General features: G+C 46.8%; 1 protein-coding gene across 1 annotated transcript in view; it reads right to left on the bottom strand.

The window, feature by feature from the left end:
• robo2 (roundabout, axon guidance receptor, homolog 2) overlaps positions 1 to 15,000 on the bottom strand; it is a 169,691-nt gene that overhangs the window by 52,925 nt on the left and 101,766 nt on the right. The window contains exons 6-8 of the mRNA XM_083684845.1: positions 6,696 to 6,832; positions 4,905 to 4,916; positions 797 to 921 (exon numbers count right to left, since the gene is read on the bottom strand). Of these exons, the coding sequence (XP_083540971.1) occupies positions 797 to 921; positions 4,905 to 4,916; positions 6,696 to 6,832 (274 nt within the window). The remainder of the gene's footprint in view (positions 1 to 796; positions 922 to 4,904; positions 4,917 to 6,695; positions 6,833 to 15,000) is intronic.

The following is a 15,000-nucleotide window of genomic DNA, read 5'->3' on the forward strand; positions in this document are numbered from 1 at the left end:
GCGCCTCGGCGGCCGCAATGGCGTTTGGCGGCTCTTCTGAACAAAGGTGTATCTGTGTATGTGTGCCAGAGATACTGATACTGATTGAAGATGCAGTTTGCTCTGTGTGTGTATGTGTGTGCGTGTGTGTGTGTGTGTGCGTGTGTGTGTGTGTGTGTGTGTGCGTGTGTGTGTGTGTGTGTGTGTGTGTGTGTGTGTGTGTGTGTGTGTGTGTGTGTGTCGCTGAGAGGTAGAACTGAGTGCAGAGGACACTCACATCATACACACAGCGGGACACTACACACACAGCCAAGGGCATGGTTCTCATCCAACATGTGTGGTGACACTAGACATTCAGGAACACAGTAATAACTGCTTCTCATAAATAATGCATTATGAACTCATACTGGGTGAATGAACACAGTACATCCTTGTAAATAAAGACTTAAGACTTGACACAGGTTTTGGTCTGGTGGTTTTCCACCAGACAAAAACCTGAAGTAAACATACAAATTAACATCCAATTTTGGTTGATATTCGATGCAGTCAACAAACAGCAATTCTACTTGAAAAAATAAATAAAAATAAAAAGCCATGAAAACCTGTTTTGATTGATTTGTGTTTGAAAATCTAGGTTGAAATGTGCCCAAAACTGTATACATCTTTTTTGCAAATTCAACCAACCCTATCCGCATTGGCCCAACTTCATAACATTGACAAAGGAAGTTGAAACTAAGTGAACATAATATAGTTTTGCCTGGAAGGTTGATATATTTTATGCACTGTAGGGTGTTCAGAGGCATTTGTATGCTCTTACCTGGCTGCCCTCCTTCTGCCAGAAGACTGCAGGCTGGGGGTTCCCCCTGGTCTCACATGGGAAGGTGGCCGTACGGCCTTGTGCCACGATCTGGTCCCGCGGTCGGATCACGAACTGGGGTGGAGCTGTATTGGAAGGGTGGAAACAACAGTGTTAGCCCCATGGGGCTAAGTACATAGTACACAGAGGAGGCATGAGGGGGAGGGGTTTGGGGTTGGGTTAGGGTTGGGGTTGGTCAAGCAAGAACAGGCACTGCACCACGAGGGAGAACCAGGAAGAGCACGCTGTGTTGTTTGGAGCTTCCATGCAGCAAGGTACATCTTTCCCATCAGCCCTGGACAGACTACACACACCGAGGACTGTCACCACCACAATGCCATGGGAACCACACAGGCTATTCATCCAGGTAAGCTGCACTCTTAGAAAAAAGAAAACCCTAAAACCTCCCTAAAACCATCTCCCTAAAACCAAACACGTCTACAGGGACGACCTGGACGTTTTGTTTTGTTTTGTACCACCTGTTTTGCTAAGAGTGTGGGTCTGAATGAATGACATGCTCAGCGTTCACACACGGCAGCACCTCAGTCACAATGCTATCAGACTTAGTCACCACTTGACCACAGAGTAGGAAACAAAAGACACCCACTCATTAAAGTTAAGAACAAAAATAGCCGTTAAGAAGAAATGTCTTCTTAAGAACCTTTTGTGAATCTGTACCGTGGACTGTGACTCCTGATAAAGGTGCGTAGCGAACCGCTACCTGTCTATGGAAACTGTCTCATGGCTCCCTGCTATACCTTAGGCCCAGTGCCCTCTGCTCTCCCCCTCTGCTCTCCCCCTCTGCTCTCCCCCTCTGCTCTCCCCCTCTGTCCTCACCCCTCTCTCCCCTATAACACCATGTCTCCAGCAAAATGACCCATACCCAATCATTACTCAACTGGACCCTCAAGACCACAATTACATAGTGAATCAGAGAGGGCATTGGCAGAGCAAACACTCTCAGGGGGGTTGGGGAGGGGGGGGGGGGCGGGGGGGGGTCACTATCTCTCCTCTGTTTACAATTTCAACTCAACAGAGCTGATGCAATATAAACAGATGAGCTGTCTGTCGCCAAACATGAGCACACTTGGCAAATCTCATGAAAGCCTATATTCTCTCTTTCGCAAATGAAAAAAAGCTAGTATAGTGACTCATTGGGATGTAGCACAGTGCGTTCCAGAATACACACAGGCGTGTACACAAGGCAGTGGAGATATTAATTTTGTCTTCTGAAAATCGTCGGCCTTAACTAATAGATGACCCTGTGATCTTTGCCTGGTTGGTGACTGTCAGCATGTCTATTGAGATGGCCTGCTCTGGCAGAGAGATCTCAAACTCCCAACTGCATACTCCTCAGAGTCAGAGAAGAGGCTTCCCGCAGAGGAAATTCAAATCAACCAATTAAAGACAGCGATCTTAGACTTCAGTCGACTATAACCTGAAGATAGCTCTAGTAGTGCTATGAGCAAGACTTTTATCACTCATTTTTTTCTTCCCATACTCATCCTCGGGTCAACTTGTGTTGAGTAACTTTTGACTATCTTCTAAATGAAAGGAAGTCATGGAAATAAGAAGAAAAAGTAAACTTCCTCCAAAGTTCATTCAAATCTTGTAAAATGTCTTCGCCTTAACGATTCTTTCAATAAAGTTGAACACAATCTAGTTTTATAGCATTAATGGAAATAAAGAAGACTTGTTGCTGTAAACAATACCGTACATCCAGCATACAGCTCTCTTTGTGTTTTCCTTGATTCCTGCATAGACTAAGTCCTTCCACTGATGTCCCAGCTGGTTCTAGTCAGGGTAAATCGCTTCCCGTTTGGCTGATTCCTCCATGTAATCCCTTTTTCGGGAGACAGTATTTGTCAAAGATACACAGAGTTTGGGAATGTTACAGATGGCTCTAGATTTACAGCCTTTCCCGTTTGGGCCTCTCCAGCTTAGATAGCTTGTGGCGTTTCACAACGTTGGGTCTGATACCACAGACAGAGCTCCTAAATCACAGTTTGGCAAAGTCTCTGTTTCCTCCCTTCTCTCAGATCTTTCCTCTCTCTGCCAGCCCGGCCTGTCCCACACACTGCATTAACACAGGCCGCTCACTCAAAGTGTTTGTTTAATGACTGACACACTGTTCTCTCCATTACTGCCCTCACGCCCTGTCTTTCTCCCTTCATCACATTATCTCGCCTTGTCTCCCTCACTCTCACACACATGAAGTGCACAGAAACATACAGCCCTATGGTCGTTCTGTAGTCGGTATGAACAAAAAAAGAAGGCGTCTGTAGAATGCAAAGATATGCCAGGCCTATTGAATTATATGCAGCAGAACATAACATGGCTTGTTTAACACAATTACACATGGCCGCTTTCTTTTGTATTTTTGGGAGATTTTCCATGTCTGTTAAGGGGCCATTTTTCCACTTTCTTTTTCCCTTATTTGCTCATGTGTGCTTGGTAAGGAGAAGAACCAGGCTGGGATAGTAGGTCAGCTAGGGGATGTGCACAGCAGTGGGACATCTCTAAAGACTGTAGTCCCTACATCCAGTAAGGGACATACAGGCATGACAGACAGGAGAGCAGTGTGTGTGTGACAGCTCCTCAGCTTGGCTCAGGGTTGACACACACTGGGCCTGTTTGATTCCCGGGAACCCTAATGACCAGTGAGAGCCTTCTTCAGTCTTCCAGCACCCTCAGAGGGACACATGATCAAGCCCCCATGTTTAATTCATGAGGACCCACATCTGCCTCCCCAAAGTTGGAGGGCATTCATAACAAAACACCGCTCTGAAAGCAACCAACAAAGATGGACAGACCGATAGACAGACAGACAGACAGACACACACACACACGCGCACACACACACACACACACACACACAAACAAAGACAGAGGCAAGCAATCACTTTTTCCCTCTTGAATCCCACATTCAATCATATTTTATTCAAAAGTCTGCAGCAATTACTGTCTGTTTCCCACAGGCAGGCTGAATGTGTAATTTCCTAAGTCTTCCAGGAGCTTGACAGTTCGTGACAGTCGCAGGACGGCCACTGCTGTTTTGGCAGCGGAGGTCCTGCCATTACTGTGGTGTCTGGGCTCCTTCTGCCAGTCAAGCTCTCCTCGACACGCACGCTTGCTCCTCTCTCCTCTCGGTCTCTCTGTCTCTCCTACACTTTTCAGAAGAAAAGTTTATACCTAGAATCAAAAAAGGGCTGCTTTGTTCTGTCCCTGTGGAAGAAACCATTTGGGTCCCATGTAGAACCCAGCCGAGTGATATCCCACATCTCTTTCCTTGACATACCACGTCTGTCTCATTATGTCGGAAAATTACAACAGCTCTAAATATGCAATTGCCCCAGAATGTCTTTCTTTGTAAAGATGATTGTGTAAGGAGCAGAATGGCCACAACTGTTGAGATTTCCTCCCTCATCTCCCAGGCAAGAAGGAAACAAACCCATCCAACATCCCATGCCTATATGCCAGCAGGGCCAAATCCACACAGATGGCCTCAAGATGTGAATGTTGAACAGCCCCTGGTGCAGGGATGGGGGACACGAAGGGTGAGACATCTATGTCTGTGACAGTTACACTATAGGCTTAATCCACAAGTACTACAGGGAAAAGGCCTAGTATACACTCTGACAAAACACTTGTCCCTATAGTATACTCTCTTACCCTTACTAGAACTAAAAAAATATTCTTTGGCTGGAACCAAAACAAAGTAATCCTATAGGAAAAAAAAAACATTTTGGTTCTAGGCTGCACCTTTTTTTCTAGAATGTTCTCTAGAGAACTACAGTACTGTGGGTATTAGTTTATTAACAGGTTAGTAAGCAGGGGAGGCTTCAGAGATTACACTGGTAAATTAATACTCACTTTTGTAACTATATAAACACACAGTCGAGGAGTAAGGCCGTGGCACATGGTGATACAACACCCGTGTTAGCATGTTAGCGTCAGTACAGTTTGTTAATGCTAATGGAAATTTGCATTTTCACTCAGGCAGTAGGGTGCAGCGGTGTGTATGGAGAGCACGTGCAGGATGAGTCGGGTCATAAGGATGGGTACTTACCTACGGGGCGAGCTGAAGACACAACAATGGAGGAGTGGATAAAAAAAAAAAAAAAGACACACAAACATACAAACAAACACATAAAACAGAGGGGAGGAGTAAGCAAAAAAAGGAATAAACATAAGAAAATAAGAAAACAGAAACCAGAATGAATGGCATGTCATGTTGGGGTCCACAATTCCAGCACAGGATAAGCATGACAGGTGATCCAAGAGAAAGGCCTTTTCCAATACAACCTCACTCACTGCATGTTTAGGGGTACCTGTTCTGATTGCAGCACCTCCTAGTGGTGGAACAGTTCAATTTAATTTACTTTTCAGATCAATAGGACTTCTAGCTGGCGGTGGTCTAACATCTAGTGTAGTGTAATGTAGTGTCATGGAAACAGCAGAGTTCAAAGGCGTGTCTGCTATTTGATATTCTCTGTCTGCATTCATTTGAGATTGACAGCTCTCAGGGTGATGTTTGTGCTCAGAGTAGCAATCCAGGGTGTGTATTCATCATTGACACACACACACACATACAGAGAGAGAGAGAGAGAGAGAGAGAGAGAGAGAGTGGGGGGGCAGTCTTCATATTTAATTCAGGGATACAGCTGTTGAGGCCCTGTGGTATATTTACATTAAGAATGGAAGAGCTATAGTAGAGAGTGACTCTCTCTATCTTCCGTGCCTCTGTGTGTGTGTGTGTGTGTGTGTGTGTGTGTGTGTGTGTGTGTGTGTGTGTGTGTGCTCTACAGCCAGCATCATGCCTGCTCTCTGAGAGACCAGCGTTCATACTGTATAAATCCAACATTTAAAAAAGGCTTTAAATTGAAGGCGACTCCACAGGTAGTTTTACTTCCCTCCCACCCCTGTGTGTGGCATTTAATCAGTCCACAGAGACCTTGAACAGTTTGATTTAATGGACAGAAGTGGGGAGGAGAGGGGAGAGATTATGGTTAAAATGTTTTTATTAACCTAGGCCACCTCCAGTGCACAGCACCAGTAAACTGTGAAATGGCTTCAGTGACTAGAAGGATAGCATGGCTAGTGGCTAGCAGACCACAATCGGGGAAGGGCTGTGTGTATGTGTGTGTGTGTGTGTGTGTAAATAATTAAATGGATGCATCGACAGGCCACATAATTCCTGAGGGAGGCAACGCTGCATGACCATCATCTCAACCATACTGCCAAAAAAAGCCTCACAATTATTCATCCACTCTTCTAAAAAAAAGGTTCTACCAAAAAGGGTTCTTTGGCTTGGCGCTGTAGGAGAACCTTTAGAAGAACCCCATTTGGTGCCATGTTTACATTTAGATTTGAGTCATTCAGCAGACACTCTTATCCAGAGCGACTTACAATAACTCACAATAAGTAAGTGAATCAACTATATCACAACTATGCCACAAGCAGTCGCAGAGATAGAGAAAGGAAGAACCCTTTTAGTTTTTTGGTCGAACCCTTTTTAGTTTGTTTTTTTTAAATTTATTGTAGAATCCTTTTTGGTTTGGAACATGTAGGGTTCATTCTACATGGTATCAAACATGGTTCTTCAAAGGGAGGTTCCTCAGGGACTCTGAGTGCGTGGAGAGTTGTTCTACAGTAGTCGTACCAATCCTGACTGTTCTCTCTGAGGTCTGATCCTGTTGAGGTAATAGGGCAACTCTGTTGTGGTACCAGGGCTGACAGCCCTCACTGTTTCTGTTCTTCACCTCTGACAGATAATCAATCACATCCCATTTCTGTCTTCTTGTGTGCACACACAAACAAACAAAAAACAAATACAAAACACAACACATGTGTTCCTCACCTCGGACGGTGAGGGTGGCCGAGGCCTCCGCTTTGCCCACGCGGTTCTCTGCCACGCAGGTGAAGGTGCCCTCATCGCCGGCAGAAGCCTTTTTCACTCTCAGAAGGTAATCGTCCTTGTCGTACTTGATGTCATACCTGGAGACAGTGACAGAGACAGAGCGTTATCAGACGAGGTGCCCGTCTGCTCAGAATTAGAATAACAGGGACCTATTTTGTGTTATGTTCTGAATGAAACAAATCCGTGGATAGTCCCTTTTTAGACATTTCACATTTGATGTATTGGGCAGTGAACTCAACAGTGCAAGCCTTTTCGAGGGAAAGGTGACGGTGATAGCAAACATCCAGCACAAATACATTCTGAGAGAAACCGTGACGAGGAGTCTGTCGATGTGTTTGCTCAGAGACAGAGGGATACAGGGTTGAGAAACAACAGTGTTCAATCTGACACTGGAAGATAGAGAGGTGGAGGATCAATTATTCAACAATGACACAAGTACAGAGAGAGAAGTGCTTTCAACTGGAACCCCCAGACTCTTTCAATATTTATGAAATCGTGTGTGCGTGTGTGTGTTTGCGTGTGTGTGTGTGTGCGTGCGTGCGTGCGTGTGTTTGCGTGCATGTGCGTATGTTTGTGTACGAGTTTGTGTATGCATGCATGGGCATGTATGCGTGGGTGTGTGTGTGTATGCGTGCGTGCATGTGTGTGTGTGTGTGTGTGTGTGTGTCTGTATGTGTGTGTGTCTGAGTGACAGTTGACAAGAAAAGGATTTTGGTTGAGTTAGTTGCCCCAGCCTATAATTGTAGGGCGGTTGGCATGACAGTTTGAGTGGTGTGAGGCGGGCTGGGGAGGGGTGGGGTTTGAGGGGGGGGGGGGGGGGGGGGGGGTGACTTGTTTGACAGCCTGACAACATTCTGCTGCCCACAGTCGGTCACTCACATCCTCTGACACACTGCGGAGGAACTGGGGGGGGGGCTGAACACACACAGCTCACAGCTTGTCACTGCAAGTGAGTTTCCTCATCATACCAACATCTTTGACATACACTGTCCACATCAACCTCAGTGGGGTGAGGATGTCCATCTACCTGAGAACAGTCCAGGTTGAATAGATGTAAATTTGAAATACAGAGTTTAGACTATTTCATTGGTGCCATTGTGCCACAGCACAGCCTACATATTTGAAATCATCTCAAATCTCAATTTGAATCCAGGAAAATCAAATAAAAAAAAAGAAGAATAACACTTTAACTTGGAGCATACAGTTAGAATGCGTTCATAGCGCATTATAACAGTTGTTATATGTCTCTGCAGCGTGAAAGTGACAGCCCAGAAGCTCCAGTCGTGTGATCCATATCCCCAGTGGAGGGAGGAAAGGCATAAGGTGTAGTCATGGCTCCCTGCCACCAACAGCTGCACAACTAATCTGTCCTGTCTCTCCATGTCTCACTCCCCAGCCCCCCCCCCCCCCCACCCCCCCCCACCCCACCCCCCATATCACCCCCCCCCTCCCTGTTATGACACTTCCTCAGCAAAATGTTTCAAAGGCAGCTTTATTGAAGTGCATTCCTCAGCCCTGACTGCTGGTTCTACCTATCCACACAGGCCTTCAACAAAAAAACATAATGATTATTTGACTGAGTCATGAGTAAATGCTTTGTTCTGGGAGAGAAGGGGATGTACAGGAGGGTACAGTGAATGTTCTGGGGAGCGAATAAAGCTTTTATTGTTTGAATGGAGATAGCAGAGCGGCATGTAAAGGGATGATACAGCCTCTTTTCAGACGAGTCTGTCTGGAGAAAAATAAACAAGCTAATGGAGAGAGTGTCCTCCCTGACACTGTGTCTATGTGTGTGTGTGTGTGTGTGTGTGTGTGCGTGTGTGTGTGTGTGTGTGTGTGTGTGTGTGTGTGTGTGTGTGTGTGTGTGTGTGTGTGTGTGTGTGTGTTGTGTGTGTGTGTGTGTGTGTGTGTGTGTGTGTGTCTGTGTGTGTGTGTGTGTGTGTGTGTGTGTGTGTGTGTGTGTGTGTGTGTGTGTGTGTGTGTACAGGTAAGTGTGTGACCTCTTTGACACTGCCTCTGGCCATGGCAAAACAGCATGAACTCCTGACAATGCAGGGGCGCGGGGGCGGGGGGGCGGGCGGAGGAGAGAGAGAGAGAGAGAGAGAGAGAGAGAGAGAGATGGGAGAGAGACAGAGACAGGTTGGGGTTTTACAGCAGGCATGGGTAACAGATGCCCATTGTGCTGGATGATGAGAACTATAACAGCCATATAGTCCTGTCAACACTACAGAAGCATCCCAGCCATCAGGGTTGACCTAGCTTGTCACTTGCTCACTGCAGAGAACATGTGGTTTGTCCTTGGTCATCCCTCTACCAATCTGTCCAAACGTCCCCCTGCAGGCTTTCTGCCATAAGTTATGAGAGAGAAACATATGCTCAATCAATCTGCAATCAACATCCTAGTACAGATCAGATAACATGACAAGCAGAAGTAAAAGTGGATAAAAGGTGGATGTGGCCACACACACGCACGCACGCAGGGAGGAATGCACGCACTCATGCATGCACGCACGCACACACAGACACACATACACACACACACACACACACACACACACACACACACACACACACAGAAAGACAGAAACAGAAGCTCTTTCTTTTTGCTGGCTCGGGGTAGAGCTCTGTTCTCCATTAGAAGAGGAATGTAATTACACATGTAATATGGAAGAGCTGTGGAGGGGAGCTCAGCGCCAAGTTCATCCTGCTGGCCTCTCCTTCTCCCTGAACAAGAGAACACACACACACACACACACACACACACACACACACACGCACACACAAAGACACTCACTCACTCACACACACACACACACACACACACACACACATACACACACACACACACACAAACACACACGCACACACAAAGACACTCACTCACACACACACACACACACTCACACACACACACACACACACACACACACAGACAAACACACACACACACCCATAAAGAAACACACGTATTGTAAAGTACTCAAAGTCAGTGCCCACGCACACAATACACAACGATAGAACTTTCATATGCAGTGAGATGTGGAATGATAGGGAATGTAAATACATGCCAAGACAAGGCAACATTGTTCTGCTTTGTGAGCGAGATGCATTTGGTGGTCAGGGCAGCCTGGGCAAGGGGCACAGAGGGTTGCAACTATATTGAGCACGCTGTTGCACAACTGTGGTTGACAGACTGTCCCTGCTGCCTGAGCTCTGAGCTCTGCCTCTAAGATATCCCAGTATTAAACGTAGCTCTATAGCAAAACCAACCTCAAGTTATAACTTGAGTTAAAAGGACAGGAGGGACTTCAACTTGAGGCACAAGCACACATAAGAAGCCATGTGTCACCTGTAGAGTGCCCTGGCTGTCACTGTAAGTGCCTCTTATTAGCCCTATGAGTGTGTGTGTGTGTGGGGGGGGGGTACCATGCTGAATGACACTTTGGTACAATATTGAATGAGGTCCTTATATGTGTGTGTGTGTGTGTGTGTGTGTGTGTGTGTGTGTGTGTGTGTGTGTGTGTGTGTGTGTGAGTGTGTGCGTGCATGCATGCATTTGTGTGTGCGTGCAAGCATGCTTGCGTGCGTGTGTGTGTGTGTGTATGTATGGTGTGGGACTGAGGCGAGCTCTCAGCCCCAAGCTTGCTGCTCAGAGACAAAGTGGTGTCTCTCCTCTGACAGGACGATCCTGTTTCACACCGTCTGACTGCCACATTACCTCAACCAGATCAAAGGAGCGGAGGCTACCTGTGGAGCACTTGTCAACCACGGGAGGGAATCAATTAACAGACGCTATCGCTTCTCATCTCCCCTCTGTAGGGCCACGGGCCAGAGAACTCACTCACTCCCTCACACACACACACACACACACACACACACACACAGACACAGACACAGACACACACACACACACACACACACACACACACACATACACACACACACACACACACAGACACAGACACAGACACACACTCCCTCGTACCGTTCCCTTGCAAACTTCAATCAAGAGTCATACTTCATGCTGCCAGAGCTCAGAGCACCATGGTAACGAACCACCACAGCAGCCATACACTTTAGAGTTTGTCAGTCAAGGCGGTTTTTTGAGCAGGCGCCGAAAATGTACTGGGACATGTTTCAGATACAGCAGGAAAAACAGGAAAGTACAGCTCACTGACAGATGCTCACTGACTGATGTGTGTGTGTGTGTGTGTGTGTGTGGTGTGTGTGTGTGTGTGTGTGTGTGTGTGTGTGTGTGTGTGTGTGTGTGTGTGTGGTGTGTGTGTGGTGTGTGTGTGTGTGTCTGTATGTGTGTGTGTGTGTGTGTGTGTGTGTGTGTGTCTGTTTATGTGTGTGTGTGTGTGTGTGTGTGTGTGTGTGTGTGTGTGTGTGTGTGTGTGTGTGAGAGAGAGGTACAAAGGGCGCACATATGCCATACACACACTCGTATACCTACTGTATGCGCACATCTAAGCAATGTTTCCACACAGAGCGAGACAGGCAGAGATTTTTCCCATTGTGAGATAAAGATCAGTAACGAGCATTGATCCATTATGAATGATGTCTATCTACTCTCTCTCCCTAATTAAAGACATACCGTGGAGCGGATTCTCCTCTGCTTTCTCCCGGCATCCTCAATTGTATAGATTCAGCCTATGACACACACACACGCGCGCACGCGCAGACACACACACACACACACACACACACACACACACACACACACACACACACACACACGTACATACACACATATACACACACACACACACACACACGTACATACACACATATATACACACACACACACACACACACACACACACACACACACATACACTCTCGCTCATGAATACCAGATGTATCTATTTATACATCAGTGGAAGTAATGGAGACAGAAGCCATCTTTTTTCTGCTGAGTTGCGGAGGTGAAAATTACAGAAACTGGAGGGTCAGCATAACACTGCCTCTCCTGTCACACTGGCTTTAACATCTCCCTTAAAGAGAATGACCCACACACACCCACCCCCCTCTGTCACACCCACACACACACACACACACACACACACACACACACACACATATATACTGTATATGCTTTCATACATATAAATATATATATATAATATATATATATATATATATATATATATATATGTGAAAGAGAGAAATAATGAAAGGCTTTTCTGTGGCAGTGTGTGTGTGTGTGTGTGTGTGTGTGTGTGTGTGTGTGTGGCATTGAAGCTCTGGTGCTGGGGTCAGGGGGGACTGTGGTTCTGCATACAGATGGGCTGCTGGAGCAGGGTCCTCAGATAAGGTAGAGAGGAGGGCACAGGGGGCAGGGGGAGAGGGGTGGGGGGTGGGGGGTGGGGGCAGAGAGAAAGGGATTTGGGCCACACACAGAGCGGCTTGGCACTGGTAGATAACCCCCCCCAAACACACACACACACACACACACACACACACACACACACACACACACACACACACACGCACAGTCCAATTCTTTTCTCTAGGATTTGTACATCTCGATGGTTGACTCTGCTGAATCTCTTCCTCAGGGAAAACACATCTCTCATCCTCCTCTCCTGGCTCTCACATAGGAATTATACGGTCTTCATTTGTTCACACACACACACACACACACACACACACACACACACACACACACACACATCGGTATAGTAGAAACACCAATGTTGAAACCTTTTGGGTTTGGTAACACCCTATTCTTTACACTGGTCAAAGAGTTAACAACCACCTGATGTGTGTGTGCGTGTGTGTGTGTGTGTGTGTGTGTGTGTGTGTGTGTGTGTGTGTGTGTGTGTGTGTGTGTGTGTGTGTGTGTGTGTGTGTGTGTGTGTGTGTGAGTGTGTGCCAGTGTGTCTCTGTGCCAGTGTGTGTGTTTGCCTGAGAGGCAGATAGAGCCGCTGAGCACATTAAAGAGCTGTTTACTCAGCTGATGCTCCATCAAACACACACACACACACACACACACACACACACACACACACACACACACACACACACACACACACACACACACAATTCTCTAAGCAGACAAGATTGGGGGGATAGGGAGCAGTACAACATGGAGAAAGCACTCTCAGGGAGGGGAAGAAGAGGTCTAATTTGGTTTCTTTTTGCAGCTTATCATATTAATAAGGACAGTGTAACCTTTTGAGATGAAGAGTAAACAGTAGCCCCTCCTCACTTCAGACCCCCAGTGTTGATCTGTGAGGGTCTTTCATATTAATTTCCCTTGTGGGGAAGACCACTGACACACAAACTCTCACATGAAACACACGCGCACACGCACACACACACACACACACACACACACACACACACACACACACACACACACACACACACACATACGCGCACATACGCTCACACTCACACACACACACGCACACAGACACACACATTCGCGCACACACACACACACACACACACACACACAGACACACACACACACACACACACACACACACACACACACACACACACACACACACACACAGGTCGCTGACATTCCCTACGGTTGCACTTGTAGCGGAATACTGCTCCATTTATCGATGCCTCTTTGCCAATATACCAACATGTGTGTGTGAGCGTTTTGCTAGCCTTTAGGAACTGTGGATTTCTAGTGATTTTGATGCCGCATATTGGATAATGTCTCTGGATAATGTCTCTGTCCGTCTGCCAGGCAGTGTTTGATGTTCCCACTGTCGATAAGTGCTGAGTGGAGGAACAGACACTAGATTGGAACAATACGAGGAGTGTTCCTCTCCCAGAGACAACAAAGACACCAGAGAATGTCAAAATTAAAATCATGCAGCCTTCCTACATTTTGTCTGCTTCAAAGGAGGACCGGCAGGGTTGAAAAAAAGATAACAATGAAAACAAACACACGACACGTACTGTAATTATATCATTTAATAATTATCTTGTTTTTCTTGCGCCGTGTTCTTTGCTTTTTCTCTTCCAAGTACGACTGCACTTCAAAGGGACGGTTAGGGCGTGCGAGGAGGGAGCGAGAGAGAGAGAGAATCTCTCTGATACTTTTAGCATCGTGAGTGTATTAATGAATGAATAACATCTCATTTTCCGAGCCAAACTTATATCAAAGGCATGTGTGAGTCACTTTAGCTGTATTTATGTGTTTGGTTTGGCCTGACTCATGTCCTACAGCCCCTACAAACCCGCTCTTTATCACACACAAACAAACGTCCCGGTGGTGGCTGGCCTTGAGATACGTCAGTGCCTCAGTGTTTTATGTGGTGACCCTACAGTGAGTGACCGACCACTGACATCACACTGACATCGTGTTGGATGGGCCAATGTCAGTGTGTTTGAAGCCAAACTCTGACACACATAGCGTCCCTGTTATTGGAGGGACGGGAGCAAAGGGCCAAACACACACACACACACACATACACACACACACACAAACACACACACACACACACGCGCACGCACGCACGCACACACGCATGCTGAGACCAAACAAGACAAGATCTGCTGGCGACAGATTTAAAGGGGATGTAAGACAGAAACTAGAGCAGTGTTCTGTTTCCATAAGCTACAGCCCACACCCACACAGAAGAGGGAGATTGTACACAGAAAATTATATGTTTAGTGGGCCTCTCCCGGCAGTGACTTTCAAAAGGGTGAATGGGGTTATTGTGGTGTGGGTGGAAGATTATCTCTCTCTGTCTCTGGGAAGCCAATGCCAGCAGCTCACCTGTGCAGCTGCACGCACACACACACACACAGACACACACACACACACACACAGACACACACACACACACACACACACACACACACACACACACACACACACACGCACGATACTGGATCATCACATCCTCCTGCTGAGTGCACTTGTAGCCAGCCTGTCTGTCTGTTTATGGACACTGGGCCTGCCTGCCTGAGTTTCCCACTGACAGTACAGTACCTACAGTACAGGCAGCAGGGTTAGCCTTGGCCTTGTGTGTGTACTGATTGTTGTGAACAGCCTATTAGGCCTGTTAAACATCCTGGCAGGCTGAGATCAGGTGAGAGCAAGACCTGGCAGATTATCTGCACTTCTGCTTCTCTTGCCTCCTCATCAGACAGAGGAGACACTGCTGACATTGACACTGATCACCCCGGAGCTCCTCTATATAAACTACAGCCTGGCAGCATGCCGCAGAAGGCTAAACCACTCAATACTGCTGGCACCGAGAGAGAGAGA

Source organism: Argentina silus, assembly GCF_951799395.1.
Source record: "Argentina silus genome assembly, chromosome: 14".
Classification (NCBI taxonomy): Eukaryota; Metazoa; Chordata; class Actinopteri; order Argentiniformes; family Argentinidae; genus Argentina; species Argentina silus.